The following is a 21,292-nucleotide window of genomic DNA, read 5'->3' on the forward strand; positions in this document are numbered from 1 at the left end:
TTTTTTGTTGCATGAGTATGGAATAAATTTAAAATTTTGAAATTAAAATGAATACCAAGAGTTGGTTGTTATATGTAACTGGGCTCTGACTCAACAGGATAATCAGGTATATGAATTCTTTGTTGTGTATTACTGGTGGCTGCCACAGTATGATCATCACTTACATTTGCAATTTCTTGTCTTTTTTCTCATGCTATTAGACCTCATCTGGCTAGATATCTTTGATGCTCTTCAGGATTCAATGATTGACGCTATTATCTTGCACAATTGTGAGGATGCTCTATGGAAATTATATCTCAAAATATTAATAAACACCATGAACCTAACATTGAATTCGAACTCTGTGATATTTAACGGATACAATAAAGTACCGCAGTACTATATGTTGTAACACTTCCTAAATTATATAATTTTGCAAATATATTAAACTGGTAAATGTAAGGCCTAGCCTCAGCTTCCATGACACACCCCGATCGAGACCAGGGCATGTCGGGCGTCACGTGAAGGTGACGTAACCATGTGCACAGTGCGGAAGCTTATAAAATAGTAATATAAATAGTACGAATAAATAAAAACTAGTCTTACACCAAGTAATAACAAGTGCAAGCGTAAGTGTGACGCTGAGTTCAGAGCATAAAGCCTAAAGCAGTCCAAAAGAAAACGACGCAACAACAGTACACCCAAAGGTGGCCCTACACTGGTGATCGTCTGTCAGATATGCCGGGGAAATCCTCTGGGAAACCACCAAACGTGCTAGCCAACTAGAACCTGGAGGGGCGCAAAACCAAAGCGTGAGTGGGCAAAAACAAAGCTTTTCGAAAACCATTTAGTAAATAAGTTATAACCCTTCGCCGTAAAACCTGTATACTTCCCAGAAAATAGAGTATATATATATATATACCAATCATGCTCAAGAATATGTCGTGCCAAAACCTCAGAATAAAATGCAAGTGCTCAGGTATAATCATATCACTGTCATAGTATCTGGCAGTCGGAGTCACCTAACGTGACCTGTACGGCTGAATCTAGAGCTCAAATCTCAATCTCACTAACTAAATCTGCACACAAGTCGGAACCACCTAAAGTGGTATGTACGACAGGCCTGGGTGTAATACATAATAACGCTCGAGTGCTACGATCACGTGAAGGTTGTGCGAATAATCGCGGGTCACCTACGAGTCGGAACCACCTAAAGTGGTCTGTACGACAGGACTGTGCACCTAACTTGGATCCAAGCTGAGTGTGTGGTGCGGGAGGTGAACATCACGTGAAGGACTGTGCCCAACTCTGGGCGGGAGCACTAACACCGGGGGTGCAGGTTATGAGCTATCTATGCATCTAAAATCACCACTGAACGTAAATATAAATCACCACTCACCTGGCACTTACCTGTGCGTCCGCAGCACCAATACACACACATATATAAATGCAAGTAACTATGCATAACAAATGGCAATATAATATATGGCATATAACGAATAAACCTTTCAAATCATTTTCTGGGAAAATATAAGTATATAGGTATATACGGAAAACCAAAAGCCCACTCACTGGTATGTGGAAGGGTCATAACCCCCCTGCCTCGAGTGACCACGCTCGTCCTCGGGATAGGTATCACCTATATGCGAAACAACTACAAAAACGTTAATTTTAAAGCACATAACCAAACCTAAGAAATAACTTCTCATACAATGCTCAAATGGGGTGTATGAATACACCAACGTGATCTACTCAACCTCAGGAACATCCCCATATTTTTAAAATAATTTTTCACCGTCGCACGCGCCCCCACACGCCGGCCAAGGCACGGCCACATGCGCCGGCCACGCGCCGGCACGTGCCTGGCACGCTGACAGCGTCAGTTGACGCCGTCAGGAATATTTCGTTATCTTTAACGGTAACCGTCAACGGCGTGAGGAATATTCCGTCGTCTTCTTCGATGAGGCTTCGGCGCCGTCGTCGGCGCCGGAAAATCGGGAAAATTTCAAACCTTTGTAACTTCTTCGTTTTTCACCCAAATTTCACAAAATTGGTACCAAAATGAAGCTTAGAACTAGAGGAACACAATCATACTACTTTCAAGTGCTAAAATCCACAAAATCTCACCTGAAAAATCACCCCAACTCCGGCCAACCTTGAAACTCGTGATCTCGACGTCCAAAACCTTCAAACGAACCACCCCGAGCCTCCTAGGGACCTCACCAAGCTTCCTACAAGCTTGAAATTCCCAAAAACGTGAGAAATTACGTGTGCATGAACAGTACCAAAATCGGGCATCGTGAGTTCGACGTGAAAACGAAGGTATTCTCACCTGAAAAAGGTATGGTTGGACTCCTACGAGCCTCACGAGCCTTCTTCGATCTGTGGAGGTTTGATGAGTTTGTGTGTGTGTCCGTACGTTTCAAGGAAAATGGGAAAGGAATGGGGCTCGGGACAGGGTGCAGGAATAGGGAGAAAAAGGTGTGGAGTGTGGGAGAATGTGTGTGGCCCAAAACATGCCAACAAAACTCAAAAACATAACACAAAACGTAAAGGAAACGCACTAGGGGCAAAACCGTCTTATCACGCGTACGTTTTTAAATTTCCGGGACGGGCTGTCACATTCCACATTATGAAATGCATTTGTATCGAGGGTGAAATTATCAGTTCTTGAATGGAAATGTGACAGATGTGATGCTTTAATTATTTCATGATTTTTTTATCCTGACATTGTTGTGATGTAGTTTTGGATAAAAAGAAGAGAGTTTTAACGAAAAGTTCGTGGTACTATTCACTTTAATGAAAAACCACATTTTTACACTAAAAAGTCAAACATGGTACTATTCACTTTACCCTTTATTTTGTCCTTATCGTTAAAACTTAAAGTGTTCAAGCCATTTTCATTAGTTTTCCTTCAAAATAATGTTTGCTTTAAGCAAGTGACTTGGGGAGTTTCCAAAAAAAAAAAAAAAAAAAAAAGAGTTATGTTATTCATACTATGTTTTTATACCACCTTAGCTAGCATATGATGTGGACAGCCACATCATTTGAAAATTTTGCAAAACCCAAGGAAATGAAGAAGAAAGACTTCTCGTATACCTCAATCATTATTTAATTAACTAGTTTTTCTCAATTATTAGTTTATTAAATAATGAACTAAATTTAAAAATCTGATTAATTCAAATGATGTGGCTGTCCACATCAAATGCCACCTAAGATAGTATGAAAATGTGGTACAAAATATTGTATGAATAACATTACTCAAAAAAAAAAAAAAAAAAACATGCGACTTGGGGAGGTGCATGTTGGTAATTTGGGAGGTATTTGATTATAATTTTTTGTCGGATTTGCAGTTGTTGGAATTTGGGAGCATTCTCTATGATGTCCCAATTCGGAAATGCTCATTAATATGTTCTACTTTTGACCACATGATTGTTTGGTAGCGGTCAAATTAAGAAGCACCAAAAATTGGCTTGAGTTTGATGTCCTTCCTTTAGCTTTTGGTTTGTAAAAACATGGGTTATTTCTGAAAAATTAGGCCAAAGTAGGTTCTTAGAGCCAACTACAAATGCTGAATTTGTGCCAATTTAAGTGACGTGCAAATTTTGACTTTTAATTTAATACAAATTCATTTTAGGTGAGGCCATTAAAACAGTTGATTTTTTTTTCAATTAATGGTTGTTTACAAATTTGTCACTTGAGGTGGAAAGAAAAAAAAATTGTGTGTTTTCATACACCTAACTCTAGAGTGCAATAAAACACAAAACATCATATAAGAAAGAACTTCGTACAGAAGCAGGACTATCCAAATAAGATTCCAGGCCAAGAGAATGGTGATACATGAAATACATAGTTATTCTTATTGTACATAGGAATGATGGATATGTATTCGTCCATAAAAAAATGAAAAATAGGAGAAAGGTACCAATTAACAGAACCGAAGGGAGGTAATGTCTCTATTCTTTATTTGTCCCTCTTCTTTCTGTTGCATTTACGTTGGCGTCTTCAACCGCATCATACAATCTCAGTTTCTTGTCGAGAAAAACGGAGGCATATATATCATCTTATCCTTATAATACCACAAAATACAGCTCACGACATATTTGATTCTCTTTGCAGACACGTATGTTGAGTTGCTTAGATTGGGGATTCCAGTTATTGGCCGGAATTCGAATGTAGAATGATTAGATAAGATCTAAGTCTTAATGATAATAAAGATCATTAGATGTATCACACATCTGTTTTAATGATAACAAGGATCATGATGCTCCCCTAATGTAGTGTTATGAGGAAAATGATAAAGATAAATTAAGTTTAAGAGGATACAGATAGAAAAAATACTTATGGATAGGATACCTTAATGATGTTCACGTTCATTATGTCAAAATTTGCATTATTTTTTTTTTATATAGCTCTTCGCATGTATTGGATTGCAAACTTCACCTAAATAAGCAAAAAGAAAGTTCAAGGTCAGACTTGTCAGAGGTTGTAACAATCATGACTTAGTATGTCCCTACTACTGATAAAGAACAAAACTGCATTGCCCAATATATGCGAGAACTGATAGTGACCATCAGAAAGGCTGTAATTAGAATCAATTTATTCCCCAGTATGAACCAAAATACAGTTACAATATCCCAGAGAATTAAATATGTGCAATCTACTTACAGTGAACTTTGGCAAACTAATTCATATCACACATTCATATCCCACCACCATAGCTTTGTTGCTTTGGTATGTGTTTTCACTGAGAAGAAAAGGAAGCATCATTATTCAATTTAGTCCCAATATACAGAGGACGATTATAATACTACAAAGAATAAAAACGCATAAATTAGCAAAAACTCTGCTATCCTAATCCTAATCAATTCAGGAGCACATATATAACTAATGTGCCCTGTCTCCCATTATAACTAAAAACACCCCCAAATAACACTAGCTAGCCATACAAAGCCACCGGCCACATCAAATATTAGGCACAATTTACGTAACCAAATTCAGAGAACAGAATTCAGATAACGAAATTCAAAGAAGTCAAAATAGTAGAAAGTCTTGGCAAGACAAAAATCTGAAGCACAAACCCAGTAAGAGTTTAGTTCAAGTTTTTAATATAATAAAAGGAAAATTTTCAAACTACTGACCCTACAATGTCTCGCCCACACAACACTAGATCACATTTATCTCCACCGCCCGCACCGAATACAAATAATTTGAAAACCTAATGGAAACAAAATCCATTGAAATAAAAATTGCCATACCTTGATGTTGGAAGCCCCCCACGACCCCCTGCATGCATAAAAAAGGGGATATGTGAATGAATGTTCACCACACACTAAGGTGCTGAAAATTGATACATACACTGAAAAAGGAGAAAAAGATTGTAAACTAAAGCATGCCTTGAAATCGTCACACTGAGCAAACAAAAATAAATTTACAAAAGGGATGGCAAAAAAATTATTGATGAGGGACTAAAGGTAGATGAGACCTCAACTTTAACTGTTAAAGATCAATGCTATCAACGTGGGTGTGAAGAAAAGGAAGAGAGTAGTTTCGTTCTCTGTAAAAACGAAGAAACACAGCATTAACAATGATTCCGAATAGAACCTTGAGTAACTGCATTGTTTTTTTATCCCTTTCAACCGAATCTTGAAACGAAAGGAAGAAAGATAACCCAGTTGAGGGAAAGCCTTATAGGAACATGTGGTAACCTACTGAGCCTCTTATTGTTATTTAAGATGATAAACATGCTTTAATTTGTCTAAATCAAAATTCCTTTTCAATCCTTTTCTGTTTGAGAGATGGACCAAATTAGTGACATAAATTGGTGAAAATGGATGAAGAATAATTAAATTAAGGTTGAGAAACCCTTAAAGCATGCATTTTGTTGAATGAAAAGTTGAAATCGAAATCTAAATAGTAATGAAAGTTGGGGTTAGGGATTTGCACAAAATGGAAAACTTACTTAAATATCGCGATCGGGAAGAGAGAATGGAGGAGGAGCAACGGCCAGGAGACTTTTCTGATCTAATTTGTCTTAATCAAAAGTCCATTTGAAATCAATGCAATAAACAAAATACATAATTCAGAAAGTGGTGTACTTGATTTTGAAAAGCCCCTTGCATGCAGAGCACAAAACCCAGAACGACAACAACAAAGAAGGAGATTTGTGACTGATTTTTTCAATCCTTTTTTGTTTGGAATGAATGGAAACCACGCACTAATTTGCTGAAAACGAAAATGGATTTCCTTCCGATTATTCATCTCTAAATATTAATGGGGTGTGGGTAGTTACTGTTGAACCTCCCAATAAACTCAGTCCAGATCGTGGGAATCTCTAAGAGCAGTTCCACCGGGGGTGGGATAGGCCGGCACACAGCCAAAAAAATGGCCCGGCACCTAAGGAAGTCTCTCTATCCCACGGGATTGCCTGGCACCTTGCCCAAGCTGGTCTCCAGGCAGCACAAAAGTGACAGACCTTGGGACCGGCTCATCTGACGCCAGCGTGGTGGTAGAAGGAAGTTTGAGTTGGAGGCCGTCTCCCGTCGACCTCACGAACACCGCTGGCCGCTTCATCTTCCTGTACTCCATCCACAGCAACAGGTCCGTGTGCTCCAGTGTCGTCCAGATCTTCTCCAGGTCCCGCTTCGAAAACCCGATGGCCACGAACACCTTGTTGAGGTGATCCAGGTTGAGCTCTGCGATCATGCAGTGGAGGTTGAAGCCCTGGGTGTTGAGTTCTTGGTCGAAGATTGAGTATTGATTGGTGAGCGGCGCGACATGGTGAGGTTGAGGGGGAGTGGGAACGGTGGATTAAATAGGGTTTAATAAAATTGATAATATTTTAATAAATCAAATTATTATTTTATAATAAATAATAATAATATTTAATAAAATTGACTAGGCTATTTAGTTTTAGGGATGGAGTTCTATTTGGTCTATTACTGTTCATTGGGGTCTAGCACTGTTCACTGAGTGGATAAATGGGCTGGATGCTGGCGCAAAATCTTTAGGGGTGAAATTGCTAGTAAACTGTCAATTGGTTCCTCGTACGTCTTTTTTAGCACGTATTTACTTTTTATTTTTATTTTTTTTCTTTCAACACAGTTTTTTTGTTTTTACCAGTTTATCCTCATTTTTCGATTTTTCTGGATTTTAATTGTGAAAAAAACAAAGGGGCTTTCTTGGCATTTTGAAATGCTTCATTTATTTGACCTTCTCCCTTTATATATGTAGAATAATATTAATATTTATAATATTTAATTCAATACTTGAATGAAAAATGTTTTTAACCGTTTGTATCAAACTGTATTTGTCATGAAGTGGGTGCCATCTTATACAAAGTGGCGTCACATTGAGTAATGAGTATGGACGTATTAAATGGTGCCATCTAAAAGATGTATGCATGCATCCCTTCGTCAATCAATATCTTCGGCTTTATTTAACCTCATGAACCATGGCATTGTAGGTATAGAAAATTAGAGTTAATTTTTACTCTTGAGAAATAGGGTTTCCTCACTTTGTTTCTCTTATGCTTGGTGTGTTAAGTTCCGAGTCGTATCTTGAAAATACGGAATATATAAAGTTTGCCAAAATCCGAAGATTGAAGTGCTTTGACTTCGGATTATGGATTGTTGAATCCTGGGAGATGGTCGCCTATCGAACTACAAGCACAAGAGTAGGGGTGAAATTCTATCTTTAGAACATTGCATTCATACAAGCCTCAATCCTCAAGTTTGTTAGTTTTTCTAACTTTATCTCTAGTTACTTATATTAATCTCACATATAATTCATGTTGTGAATTTCTTTATGATTATTATCATTGGAAATTATATTGTTTTTCCCATATTTTCTAATACATTTCCAACAGGAGATTGATATCCCGATAGCTTAGATTATTGATGCGGTGAAATCCCAATCATGGATCGCTTCACCTGATAGGTGCTCTCTTTCAAGTGACACTATGAAGATTAATTTTGACGTGGCCTGGTCTTCTACCACCTTGGTAGAAGGTTTTGGGGTAATTGTTAGAAATGCTAATAGGATTACGATTAAGGGCTTGGCCAGATCCTTTACTGTTGGGTCTGCCCTTGAAGTAGGGATGGGTTCGGTTTCATTCAATTTGGTTTTTTGTCAAAATCGAAACCAAACTAAAACTTTGGTTGGGTTCAGTTCGATTTTCTTTCAGTTTTTTTTTTTTTTTTTTTTTTGGTTTCGATTTTTCTTATTATATAAAACTTGATCTTTTTTTAATATGGAATTTAGAAAATAGGCTTGCATTGGTAGAGTAATAATAAGAAAATAGAGAAAGTGAGAAGTTAGTTGGACATATATAAGATCATATAAACCAATATTATTCTATGAATAACATCAATTGCAAAAAAAAAAATTGATCACCGTATCCATTATAAAAGCAAACAGATAGAGAAGCTTTTGCAAGTTCCAAAGCCTTCCAAAACTTTATTCTATAACCAATGGAATATCCTCCCTAATTGAACCATATATGCTCATTGAAAAAGCCTTAGGCTTAGTTTAAAACTTGTCGACAAAGTTTCACAAAAGAAATATCATGGGCATACATTCATAAAGTGTAAAGGGATTCGGTTCAGTTTTCAAACCTTCAAAACCGAAACCGAACTAATAAAATTCGGTTTGGTTCAGTTCAGTTTTTCCTTTTTCAATTTGATTTTTTTTTTGTTTTCGAATTTTTGAACCCACCCCTACCTTGAAGTAGAGGCCAAAACTGCCGTACACGTCCTCAACTTTGAAGTGCAGCAAAACTACGAGCAAGTAGTTTTTGAATCTAACTAAAATGAGGTTATTGCCTGTATCAACACCAAATTGAAGCACCCCCATGGAGCATATATAGGGGTGGAAAAAATGCCCGACATCCTGAACCATCCTAATCCCATCCCGAAATTGGACCGAAAAATGCTCAAACCGAAATTCTCGAAATCTCCGAACCGATCCCGAAAGTTTCAATTAGGGTTTTGGGCTTCTCTATGTATGGAATTCAAGGAGGATGATTGACTGACCTTGTGAAGTCTTGTTTCTGCATCACTTATCCTCTTTTATTATCCGTCAGAGGTCATTCAGTAGAATCTATGCAATTTGTTTCTGAGTGCAGTTGATTAATAAACAACGCAGAAATCAAGCCATGTAGTTTGGTGATGTGTTGTAAATATTCAGTATTGAGAATGAAAAAGAAACGATTAATTCGAATAAAAAAATTTGAAACCATAGATTAGCAACCATCTAGCGTCATCAAACTAATCTTGGTTTGTAAGAAATTTTCAAACAAGAGCGAGAGATCGATCTTCCTGGTTGTGAACATGTCTCCGAAAAATCATCGTATGGTAAAATGCTATCATCATAACTAGCAAGTAGCGTAAAAGATGTCGGGCTCAATCAATATCCGTCATTAAACTGTAAACTCAAGAAAATCAAAACAACATATCTAAAAATGAATTAATTACATAAGAAAAATGAAAAATACATAAAGATCTCAACGTTTTACCAACCTCATCCCCACCAAGGCAGCAACAAGAGCAGCTTCTCCATCTCCACACCCGACCGCGGCTTTACCAGCTTTATCCCCACCACATTAAGATCTTTATGCTTCTACGGCTGCTCTAGGGAGAGAAAGGGAGAGCCTAGTTAGGTACAAGGCTGTAGGTGTTCTTCGGCTTCAATTTTCAGCCGCCGCCCTTTGCTCTTGTTTGGGTAGGCGGCAACCCGCTACTTTCTCCTTTTTCCAGTCTCCTTCTTCCATTCTCATCCTCTCCTTCTCTTCTTCTCTCCTTCCTTCCTTTGCCTTTTTCTTCTATTCCTCCCATCTCACTTCCTCTGCTCCATCCCCCTCCCTGCATTCATCTATTCCTCTCCTTTTTCCAGTCTCTTTCTTTTGTTTTTTTCTTGGTTCTCTCTGAGTTTATCTCAATTTTCCATGGGCTAGATCTCAACTATTCTCTGAGCTTGTCTTAGATTTGAACTTCTTGCCCCTTATCTAGCATCTTTTGCCTACTTTTACTGTAATCTGTCTTTTAATTTTCTGTTCTCCCTCCTCCTTAGTTGTGATACTACATCCTCACCCCACCATGTACTTGGATAGGCAGGCTCCAATCAGGAATGAGATACCAATATCACTCCCCTCCTTCACTCCCCACCCCCCCCCCCAAAACAGCATACATTAGCCTCACCCTCTACCCGTATGATACTTTGTTTGTATATATTTGCAGGGGCTCGTGAAGGAGAATTGGATCTAGTGTTTACTTTTTCGGTTTGGAGTTTGGCTTCCTCCGAAGACGTGACGGCGGCGGCAATGTGGTCTTTGCTGTTGGAGATTAGGATTTTTTTATTGCCTATTTTTTGCTGTCTTCGGGCCTAAGTTTATGTGAGCCTCCCATTGTATCTTGGATTGTTGGTTTCATTTTGCTTGGGTTTTTATTTTTCCTGTAGTTGTTTACCCAGTTTTTTTTGGGCCTTGCACTAGTTTTTATTTTAATGAAAGTTGACTTTGTGATAAAAAAACAAAAAAAAATTCATTAAATTTGCTTTATGACTTAGATTACAAAATTTTATAATCTTAAAATGCTCCTTGTTATGTGATGAAACATTTGACTGTGTTTGTTTGTAATTTATTGCAATTTGGTTAATTAATTATTACTTTAAATTTTATAAGAATTAAAATTTTGAATTGATTAAACGTTCATAGGCACTGGTAGGTGAAATTTTCAAATTTTTTTTTGTTTTTAAATTGTATGATACTAATTTACTAATTAGCGATAGGTAAATTGATGTGTTGTACATGAAAATCAAATTATTTTAAAGAGCGAAGTGAGAATATGCATCTTTCAACGGATGAAATTGAGATAAGATAATATAATCTAGCGAACGATTCATAAGTGGTGAATATAAATTTGAACTTTTTAGGGTTGAAGGGTCCAGTGTCATTTGTGTAAATTTGCCTAGCCTGTATAAAAGGAAGTGGGGTAGAAAGGGCGGAATCGAGGCTGAGAGGCCGAGTGCATCGTCGAAAGAGGACTCAACATCGATCTCTTGAGCTGCTGAAGGTGGACTGACATATTATCAGCCAAAAAGCAGTCCTCGCAGTCGCAGGTGAAGAGATCCAGGCTAGGCATGGAAGAGGAGAAGGCATTGCAGCAGCAGCATCTATTGCTACAACAGCAGCAACAGCAACAGCAGCAGCAGCACCATCAACATAACCAGCAACAGTTATTGCTTTTACAACAAATGCAAAGGCAACAGCAACAAGCCCAACAGGCCGCTGCCATTTCCCGTTTCCCTTCCAACATCGACGCCCATTTGCGCCCACTCCGAGCCATAAATCTCCAGCCTAACCCTAACCCTAATTCCGCTCCTAATCTCCAACAAAATCCTGTTGCCAACCCCCAGCAGCAGCAGCAGCAGCAGCCCCAACAGCCCCAGCAGCAGCAGCAGCAGCAGCAACAGCAGCAACAGCAGAGGGTGATCCGACCCGGGAACCAGGCGGAGCTACAGATGGCGTACCAGGACGCCTGGCGGGTCTGCCATCCCGATTTCAAGCGTCCCTTCTCTTCGCTCGAAGACGCCTGCGAGAGGTTAATTTTTTCACTGATTAGGGTTTCTATCTCGTTGAAATCATTGGGTTCCTTTACGTTTCGGTAGTTGTTACACAAATTTAGGTCCTGATATCTTTATCCCTAATTTGCAAATGGTTTTTTTTTTATTGAAAATTACGACTTAATTCAAACATGATAGACCAACTACATATATTGTTGAGGCAATTGCTAATTTGTTGGGTAATGGAAGAATCCTTGCTCTCACACATCACCCCTTTACCTATTCCAGGATATCTGCTAGCAACACATTCTCACATTGTTATCAATTTTATGTCCGTGTCAGTACCTTGAACTTGATTTTCCCTTTGTACGTGTGGTTTTTCAGTATCATGTCCCTGAAGCAAACCCTCTCTGTCTTTGCTTTACATATTCCATGCTGCTTTGCAATTAATAGGACATAGTTTTACAGTTTCTGATTTTTTTGATTGACTTCATGTGCTTCACCTTTTATCGACACGAGAGAGTTACTATTTTTGCATAAAAGATTCGCTTAGATATATTATCTTCTGCACCTTATGATATTGATATCAGCAGAGAGGACATATGGGAGAAAATTCGTTTCTGGTCTTCATTATGGGCTTCAGTTTCAACAGATGTTAAAAACTTTGCCCTTTTTAGTTATTTGGCTTGATTGGAAAGCTGCTGTCAGTTAGCTCCTTCAGTTTTCTTAACTGTTTTCATTTTTTTTTTTTGTGGGGGGTTCATTTTTGTTTTCTCTCTTACGTTTTGAGGTTTTTTTTTTTTTTTTTTTGGGTGGAGTTCTTGTCCACTTGGGAAGGGGGTTCATTTTTGTTTTCAGTTTTTTTTTTTTTCTCTTGTGGACTTCTTGTCCACTTGTGTAACTTTATTGTCTTAAAATATCGTTTCTTTCTTTAAAAAAAAAAAATTTCACTTTCCCCTCCCCTCGTCTAACCCATGATCTCTCTGTTCAAAAGAATGTTATCACTAATGGATGAGGAACCAAGATGACTTCCATTGAAGTCATGTAGAAGGTTATTCAACATGCCTAAGCAGCGCTAATGGATACTTCAAAATAATTACAAGTTTATCTAGTCTTGTGGACATTTCTGTATGGGTTTTTGGATTATTTAGGATTGTGTCTAAACTGATGTCGCACTCATTTTAATTTCACAACTACTGTACAATAAATTCTTTTTAGCATTGTGTCATTATGTCCTAAAGTAGCACCTATAATTCATAACAGAGTCATACCCTGGACTCATTCCCTGGGAGAGAGGAGAGAGAAAAAGGCGGGGGGGGGGGGGGGGGGGGGGGTGTGTGTAATCTTGTGGTAGCCGAACAGTATATATTAGGAGATGAATATAAAGACCTTTAATCTTGTGTTTCATATAAACATTACCCTTTACAGCTATTACGCCCTATAGAATAGATGGATTAAGCAAAGTTAGTCATCATTACTTGTTGCCTTGGGCTCTAAGTTCATTTACCATTAACTTTCTTATTACTCTTCATTTGTTAGTCTGCATACTGCTCCACGCAGTTGATGAAATGTCGTCTCGAGTCAAAGAGGTTGGTTGTGGATGTGAGTGCAGCTGGATTATATGCTCTTTTGTCCCTATAGTTATATTTCCCCTCTTTTCTCCTTTTCTCTGGGGAGTTGGGAGTGATCTAAACCATTTAATGTGCTCAGATCTAATAGTATGAAATGTGTTGATGTGTGTCCCCCGAACCTGGCCTATATGTTTTTGACACTTATTAGCAGTTGGCGTGGTTGATATTTATGAATAAGGATAATGACAAAGTTGTAGACCATTTTATCTTTAAGATGGTGGTACCTACTTCTAACTTGAATCATTCCCAAATGATGGTTGAAAGTGGTAAGCTTTATTTCCAGGTGTTTATTTAAATTGCTTATGCTTGAACTTTTGAGAATTTGTGGCACTTCTGTGGCTTTCTTATATCTATTCTCCTCTTAAATTGGCAGGTTGCTGCCTTATCATGTAGTGGCAGATTATGAGGCAGAGGAGGATGACAGAATCCTCGACTCTGACACCACAGGCACAATTCCATCTCGCTCTCAGCAGTGGGATCACAACATATCTGCTAAAGTTGCAGAGTTTACAGCAACATTTGAGAAACAGGCACTAGCCTTTAACATAATTTCCCGTAAGCGAGCTTTGGGGGAATTTCGGTCCGAAGAGAGACTTATGATTGAGCAGGCTCTTTGCCAAGAAGAAAAAAGGACGTGTCTGGAATTGAAAGCAGAGTTTGATTCAAGAGAGAAAGCTGGCCGGGAAGCTAAATTACGAATGGCAGCAATTGCTCAGGCAGAGCAAGCTCGGGTTGAGTCACAAGCACATGCTGAAATGTTAGCTCGGGCCCCAATAAGGCCAAGTGCACTTGGGTCTCAAGGCAATGACGTTTCGATTGGGCTTGACATGAGAGAGCAGGAACATGGGGTTAACCAAGAAGAGATGATAAATGGATGGGGAAATAATGTGCAAAGAGATGAGAAGGAGCCGTGTGAGGATTTTTTAAATGATGAAGAGACTGAGAATGGATCCACGGGCATGCAGGACGGCTGGCGTGAAGTTGGGGAGTTTGATTTGAACACTCGTTAACCAATAGAGGTCTTGGCAAATCATGCTTGATCACGGACAGAGAAGCTGTTAATAAACAGGAAGGCCCGTTCCGTTTACATGGCAAATGAATTGGCATCGGTTGTCATGGAATTGTTGTGTGTTTCATGCGGCATGAGAATTGGAGAAATGCTTGTTTTAAAATTTGAATCACTCATAGGGGAAAAGACCAATGAAGCTACATACTGCAGTTACAATGGAAGATGGATAGCTTTTATACCTAGTTATATTAGTGGATCGCACCTTCCACGCTGTCACAGAAGAGGAAATAATGGACATTAGATTAAAAAGGTTCTCCTTTGAGAGAATTGAACTTTCTGTATTTTGATCATTTCTTGTATTTTGAAATCTGGGATTGCGCAGAATGTCCTTTGAGAGAATTGAGCTTTCTTTATTTTGATCATTTATTGTATTTTGATATTGGGAATTGCGTAATTTTCTTCTCTAGGTCTGAAGTTTGAACTTCACCATTCGTTTGCAGGACCAAGGTTTATGGTCATAACAAGGTTTGGACACGGCAATTGCAACAAAAATAGAAATAACCAATGGAGGTAGGAAAGGACCACAACATTTACGGGAAAGGCATCTCTTTACCCTCCCACCACCAGCCAAACTTTTGCCACTCCAGACACCAAAATCTCATTCATCCCGCGTAAATGCACAAAGACAGTCATCAAAAAATTAAGCTAAACTAGGTATGGCAAGGAGAGGGAGGAAAATGATGCTTATGAGCAGGAAACCTCGTATCACAAAACAAGCAAAAGAATACACAAAAACGAAAAATTTCCTACAAAATATTGGGGAGTTGAGAATTCAGTCTCTGCTGCAACTCTTTGATTTACAACGAAAGCTCTGCTTTTTGCTCCTTGGAGCTCTGTAGCAAGTATTCCTTTCCTTCCATTACCTCCTTCAATTCTCCTACTTCCCTATTGAGCATCTCAACCCTCTCTTTGTCCCCTCTTCCTCTTTCAGTTGCATTGAAGTTGCTTTCTCCGTCAGGAAATCCATTCACATGACCATTTCTTTCTTCAGGTTGCCAAATAGTGACATGGGATGATCTGTCATTGGGGCTCGCATGTCCCACACAGTGATCAGCAATTGCCTTCCTAAGCCTTTGGATTTCTCTCTCAGAATCAAAAAAGTCCCTGTTTGCTGAATCAAGTTGTGACTGTAGATTGGTTGAATGTGCCAGCTGCGCATTCAGTGAACTCTGCAGCTCTACAATCTGATCCTGCATCTCTAATATCATGTCATCTCTTCTCTTCAGTTGTTGCCTCAGTTTTTGTATTACTTCCCGCTTACTGAAGATGTCGGACCCAGATTCTGAAACACATGGAGAATCTGAGCAGTTTGAATAGTGGAGGAATGGCTTTGGAGGTAACTCAAGGCGATCAGGAGAAGATGCCCAGACAATGCCATTCTCCTTGTTAAATTCAGGGGCTGGAACCATGACTAAAGGCAGGGCTCCATCAGATTCAGCCAGCATCTGGTCATTGGGCAGGCACTTCATCTCCATCATGCCCTCAGTTCCTATTTGAAACCCATTACATATATGAAACAACCAGATTATTATAATGGATTGTCAAATAATATATCAAGCTATTGCACACAAAACAATAAGGGAGAGCTGCAAATAAATTGCATCAAACATAACGCAATTCAAATAACTCAACTAGCATCAATCCAATTACAGATTGCTGTTTGACAACAAATCTTTCCATACAGTTCTTCAGCCTCACTCTTCGGAAAGAGTTTAACTGCTGTTATTCTCAACAAAGCCAAGTTTGATTAAGGTGCAACATTAAAAACTGAACACTGAGTTTCTCATTGTCTTCTTTTTCAATATGGTTGTATCTCACGATATATCATATAACCTTTCACACCCAAAGGAGAACTATGCAAATGAAGGTAATCAACAACTGGCCAAAACTAATTTTGAATCCTGAATGGAAATTACTTGTTTAGACCCTCAGAAATTCCAAGTCAAGAATTTAGTACTCCATACCTGACATGCAATTAAAGCAACCACCATCATTTTGTTGTTTAAAGGAATAAATGTTTGAGTGCACACAGCAACCTGCAGACTTCCTTCGGTCAGAGGATTTTCCACTTCCTGAAATTGACAACAATGTTAAAAGGTAGGAGTCACTGTAATGAAAAAGCTATACACATTAAAGTAACATTCGAACCATTACTAGCATTCTCTTGGGGCTTTGTGTCAAGCGCTTGCTTTAGCTTGTAACCAAGACGAATTGACAACGTACTTAACAAGGCACCACCAGCAATAAGAACCCAATTAGGTCCATCGCCCTGAAAAGGTTTGGATCTCTGAACTCTAGGAACAGCAGTTGTTTTTGGTTTCATTTTAAAAGCTAGTGGTGTCGGAGGAAAAAATTCTGAATCATCCAAGAATGACCTATGTCAAGAATATACCAAATTTCCATGCTATCCACATGAAAGACATCGTCTTAGGTAAAACTGGATCAGGAAAGAGAAGTTAATCAATCTTGACATGAAAATTGCAATCACTGATGCATGAATACTAAGCAAGACAAATGAAACAGAGAAGACAGTAACCTCACAGATTTTCACATGAAAGATTTAGAATTACTAAAATGACTGGATGTAGAAATCAACAAACACGTGGTTAATTTCACTGCCCGTAAGTTCCTCCCAAGGTACATCTTGTGAATATTCTGGAGGACGTGATTGTCCAATGCCCAAGGATTGCCAATTTAACAAAAGTCAAAGCGCAATTGTCTAAAGCTTAATTGATGTTTTAAGTTTAGGAATTTGGGCATTAAAACTACGGTTTAAGCCTTAAATGGTTTCTAGGCAAAAGATGGCCTCAAGAATTTTCCATTTTTTCCTCCACAATATGGTTACTCAGTTTAAAAATTGGAAACAAAGGAATGCAAATGGTCACATGGCAGGTAGGAATGTGGGATTGGGAGGAATGTCTTAGAAAAATCAGAAAGTAGCGATGTCATATGTAGCTAATTTGAATTTTGCCAGAAATACATAGAGCGTCTTCCTCGATTGTCAGTTATATAATGAAAACTGAAGATTATATATTACATTCATACGATTACAATCTACCAAATCAAGCAACAGTGCAATTACAAGTTGCCCGCCCAAATGTCAGCTCGGAAGAGAATAGAAAGTTTTTCCTTTGAATAAGAATGCACAAGAAATTTTGCAGTCTGGGTCTGATAATATAATACAAAACCTCATTCGTTTAAGACGTCAAATTAAAATAATTCCCGAAAACTATCCAGGGACGAAAACCTACAACTCCAATTCAAAATTGAAATGAAATCCACCAACATTAACCAAAAATATCGATTAAAATTTCGAATTTACACACACACAGAGACGACAGACGAGAGAAAGAGACTGCTATTATCTAATCTATCATTCGAAGCAAAAGAAAATAAAGGCATACCTCGTTCGGTCATTGGGTTCGTCCATTTACAGTGTAGCCATTAGGGTTTCTGAGAATTTAAGCAACTGACTCAGTCAGTCCGCCATTTTTGTTTTCCCTTTTTTGCTTTCCCTTTGTATAAACAAAACAAAATACAGGTTATATTACACTACAGACTTGTGGGTGAGGAGGGTTTTGAAATGGCGGCCTTTTTGCTTATTTACTTCTAAAATAAAAAAGAGGTTTTTTTTATATAGATTCAAAGTAACTAAAAATTGTATCTATTTTAAAAAGTAATTTATAAAATTAGATCTATTTCAAATTTTTCCAATAAAAAATACCCGGACATAACTTCTTACATTTTTTTTTTAGTGCATCGTTTTTTATGCCACATCACCTTTTCATCATGGGACCAAGATTGTCTGCCCTCTCATTTTTCATTCCCTTCCTTCCATCCCCTCATATTATTCTAACCATTGATTTCATGTTGAGTTAATTTAATGCTCCAGATTTTACCACCTCACACATTTTCACTCTCCTTTCTTCCTCTTCGCTTATGATGCTGTATTCACACAGACCAAAAAACATTTTTCCTCTCAACCCACAGTTTTTGTTTTGTTTTGGTTTGATTTGTTCTCTCTCTCTCTTCTCCCTCTCCCCTTTCGCCTTCCCATTATGGATCTCCTCGACTCTCTCACCACCCCTTCTCCTCTCATCTCCTTCTGTCTCATGGATTTCTTCTTCTCAGTCTCCCATTGATTTCTTCACCGCCTACGCCTCTCGATTCACAATCGTCATGGTTCCCGAGTGCTTATTTCAATTTTATATAGTTCTCTCTAATCTGTTCATCCCCAAATCATTACTTTCACATGATTAAATTCATAAATTCTTATTTTTAGCAACACTCTGGATTTTGGGTTCTTCTCTGTTTCTGTAAATTTGCATATAATCCCATCTGGTTTTTTTTTTTTTTTTTTTTTTAATTGATCAAAAAAACCATCTATTGTAAAAATTTGGTGTTTGAATTTATGGGTTTCTCTGAAAATTGGTGACTGTGAATATGGGAATGCTCCATTATGTTGTGGACCATATGTATGGTGCATTCATGCACAAAACGAAGATAAGCCCTCAATTATAATTCAATGGCATTCTTGGTGGAGGATGTTGTTGTTGTGCAGCTAAAAATGTTTCTTGGTCTATGAATGCAGCAGCAGAAGCGAAGAGGAAGAAAGGAGAGTGAAAATGTGTGAGGTGGCAAAATCTAGAGCATTAAATTAACTCAACATGAAATCAATGGATAGAAAAATAAGAGGGGATGGAAGGGAATGAAAAATGGGAGGGCAGACAATCTTGGTCCTTCATCATGAATCTTCGCATACTTGGGCTCCTTTCTCTTCGTTCTCCTTCCCACTTTACTTTTTGACTTTTTCCACTTCGTGTTTTGTTTTTTATTTATTTTTAATATGTATACGTATAGAGGGACATTAGTAAAAAATTAAATATATCTTTTTTTAACTGGGACAATTGGTGGCAACTAATGGTTATCACTCTTTCTGGGTCCGGAGAGGCTATAGAGAAATTTACCCTAACTCTTGGGTTGACACTTAAAATCTAGGTTTTAAACTAACTCAATCATTCTCCAATGGTTGGATGTAGAATAAGTTTGGGTTAAAACCTAAAATTTGGGCAAAACACTAAATACCGGCTAGGGTTAAAAGGCTTGCCAACCTTATGCACGTGCACACGTCCATAAAAGTGGAGACTGCAGAAAGGCGATGCACCCAAAACACGAGACCCGCGATGGTTGGCTGGAATTGGGGCATGCCCCTCACAAGAATGTCGGTCATCCAAAACGAGCTTAACGGCCCTTTTTCGATCCGACACTTTTAATTATTGGACTTTTGGTTGATCCTATAGTCCAGATTCAAACCTATCTAATTTTTAAATATATTAAACCCAACGGCTAAGATCGAATATGATCAAATTTAACGGTAAAAAAAAAAAAAGATCTAACGGCCCAAAGTTAAATCCAACAGCTAAAACAATTTAAAATTTTATTTAAATCAAAATTACCCAAAAACTCTATAAATACATCTTTCATGGGTCGGTTTAGTGAATTTTCAACTTTTTATCGAAGTCTAAATATTTTAAGGTAAAAATGTTCATAGAAACTAATTATTATAATCTACATAAATTCTATTTTTTTTAACAGTTACTAAACAAACATTTAGCTTAAATTCATTATTTAATAATCTCGAATTAAAATTTTAACCTGTAACCATTGGAAAAGAAAAACTATTTTTGGGTTAAAAATTTTAGATTTTAACTCAAAGGTTAGAGATGATCTTAGGGGTTAAAGAGTCGGTGAGTATTTATTTTAAAATTGAGTATTCTAAAATAAAATTTGAGTATTTAACTTCTTCTCTTCAATCACTTATTGAGGTTGCTCAAACTTGAAAAGCAAATGTAGTTCAGAATATTTTTTGAAATGAAGTAAAAGTAAAGCGTATAGGGCAAGTCAAACAAGAAGAGTCAAGTATGAGAGCCTATCTAGAATACAAAGAAATAAAGTCTAGCAATAGCTAAAGAAAGAAAATAGAAGAGAAATCACTAGCTAAATCTAAAATGTCTATGCAAATAGTTTTAATTTGCCAAGGCATCAAGCAGCGATGAAAAGACAATCAATAAGAATTTATGAATCACCCTCCACAGTAAGTCTCTACTAGCTAGCACGTTTAGCAAGAATGAGACCCATGTTGAGAGCAAAAGCTTCAAGCATGAATGAGATCCATTTTGAGCTTTTGAAGCCGAATATGTGAACCAACAAATGTGGTATTATCTCAACATTTTAGATCTGAAATTCTTTATGTATTTTCTTTCAGGGGTCAAATATGTAAGAGTTTCGCTTGATGTTAAACTCACTATAGAGTACGCACCTTATTTATTTATAACTAGTTTAAGGACTATTATGTAATTAGTTGGTAACTAAAAGTTTACAATAATATTTTACCAAAGAATAAAGTTTATAATAATAATATTTGGTACATACAATCACTAATGTCCTTTCTACTTCTTGATCTTGTATCCGAAGCCCATCCTGTTACTGTTAGTCGAAAGGAGGATCATCTGTACTGTATATACATAATGTGCCCGCGTGCGCATGCATAATTTCTTAAGCAGACAAGGACAATATCTGTAGTTTCACGATAATCTTCCGAGGCGATGCAAGTAAAAGGGGAAAACTAAGAGCCAACTGAACTTGTACGGCTTGTCACAGACCAAAGGCCACTCTCTGCACAGTCACGACGTTTTTTGCTTGGCATCCGAATGAGGCCTGTAATCTGTAGTTCTGTGATTGCCCTGCAAAATCGTGCTCTGTGAAAAGGCAAGGTTAAGGATCATGATGCACATCCAACTCAAATTTTTTGTAGTCAATACGAGGCAAAACATTACAGAACATAATCCTTGATGCAGGCAGAAGCAATGCATGCTGTTGCTATGCACCTATAAAAACAAAGCAGATATGTGAAAAACGATAAACAAGAGATGTTGGGATTTGGTTTCGTGACTTAGTATTTTGATCTTTCCATAGAAAATAGTAAGATTATGTCTAGCATCATAAACATCTTTGATTAGGTCAGTTCTTTAGCGGATAATATTGTGCTACGGTG

The 21,292-nt window shown here is 37.8% G+C and overlaps 2 protein-coding genes across 2 annotated transcripts; one reads left to right on the plus strand and one right to left on the minus strand.

The window, feature by feature from the left end:
* Nucleotides 1-10,973: 10,973 nt before the first annotated feature.
* Nucleotides 10,974-14,591, plus strand: LOC137720800 (uncharacterized). Its single transcript, XM_068459908.1, has 2 exons — nt 10,974-11,576; nt 13,543-14,591. Exons 1-2 carry the CDS (start codon nt 11,116-11,118, stop codon nt 14,177-14,179), a joined length of 1,098 nt encoding a protein of 365 aa, XP_068316009.1. The 5' UTR covers nt 10,974-11,115; the 3' UTR covers nt 14,180-14,591.
* Nucleotides 14,592-14,705: 114 nt separating this feature from the next.
* LOC137720801 (uncharacterized) lies at nt 14,706-17,806 on the minus strand. The gene is made up of 4 exons (XM_068459909.1): nt 17,643-17,806; nt 16,387-16,613; nt 16,203-16,310; nt 14,706-15,727 (listed from the first exon to the last, which is right to left on the minus strand). The coding sequence occupies exons 1-4, from the start codon at nt 17,666-17,668 to the stop codon at nt 15,036-15,038; spliced, it is 1,053 nt and encodes a 350-aa protein (XP_068316010.1). The 5' UTR covers nt 17,669-17,806; the 3' UTR covers nt 14,706-15,035.
* Nucleotides 17,807-21,292: the final 3,486 nt, after the last annotated feature.

The sequence above is a fragment of the Pyrus communis genome, chromosome 16 (assembly GCF_963583255.1).
Source record: "Pyrus communis chromosome 16, drPyrComm1.1, whole genome shotgun sequence".
NCBI lineage: Eukaryota > Viridiplantae > Streptophyta > Magnoliopsida > Rosales > Rosaceae > Pyrus > Pyrus communis.

What these genes read in the sequence shown, in the direction of transcription:
- LOC137720800 (XM_068459908.1), top strand. Translation starts at nt 11,116, where the DNA reads ATGGAAGAGGAGAAGGCATTGCAGCAGCAGCATCTATTGCTACAACAG. An exon ending in CTCGAAGACGCCTGCGAGAG is followed by an intron (nt 11,577 to 13,542) that starts GTTAATTTTTTC and finishes TTAAATTGGCAG; the next exon opens with GTTGCTGCCTTATCATGTAG.
- LOC137720801 (XM_068459909.1), bottom strand. Translation starts at nt 17,668, where the DNA reads ATGGACGAACCCAATGACCGAACGAG. An exon ending in GAACCCAATGACCGAACGAG is followed by an intron (nt 16,614 to 17,642) that starts GTATGCCTTTAT and finishes TTCTTGACATAG; the next exon opens with GTCATTCTTGGATGATTCAG. An exon ending in CCAAGAGAATGCTAGTAATG is followed by an intron (nt 16,311 to 16,386) that starts GTTCGAATGTTA and finishes TGTCAATTTCAG; the next exon opens with GAAGTGGAAAATCCTCTGAC.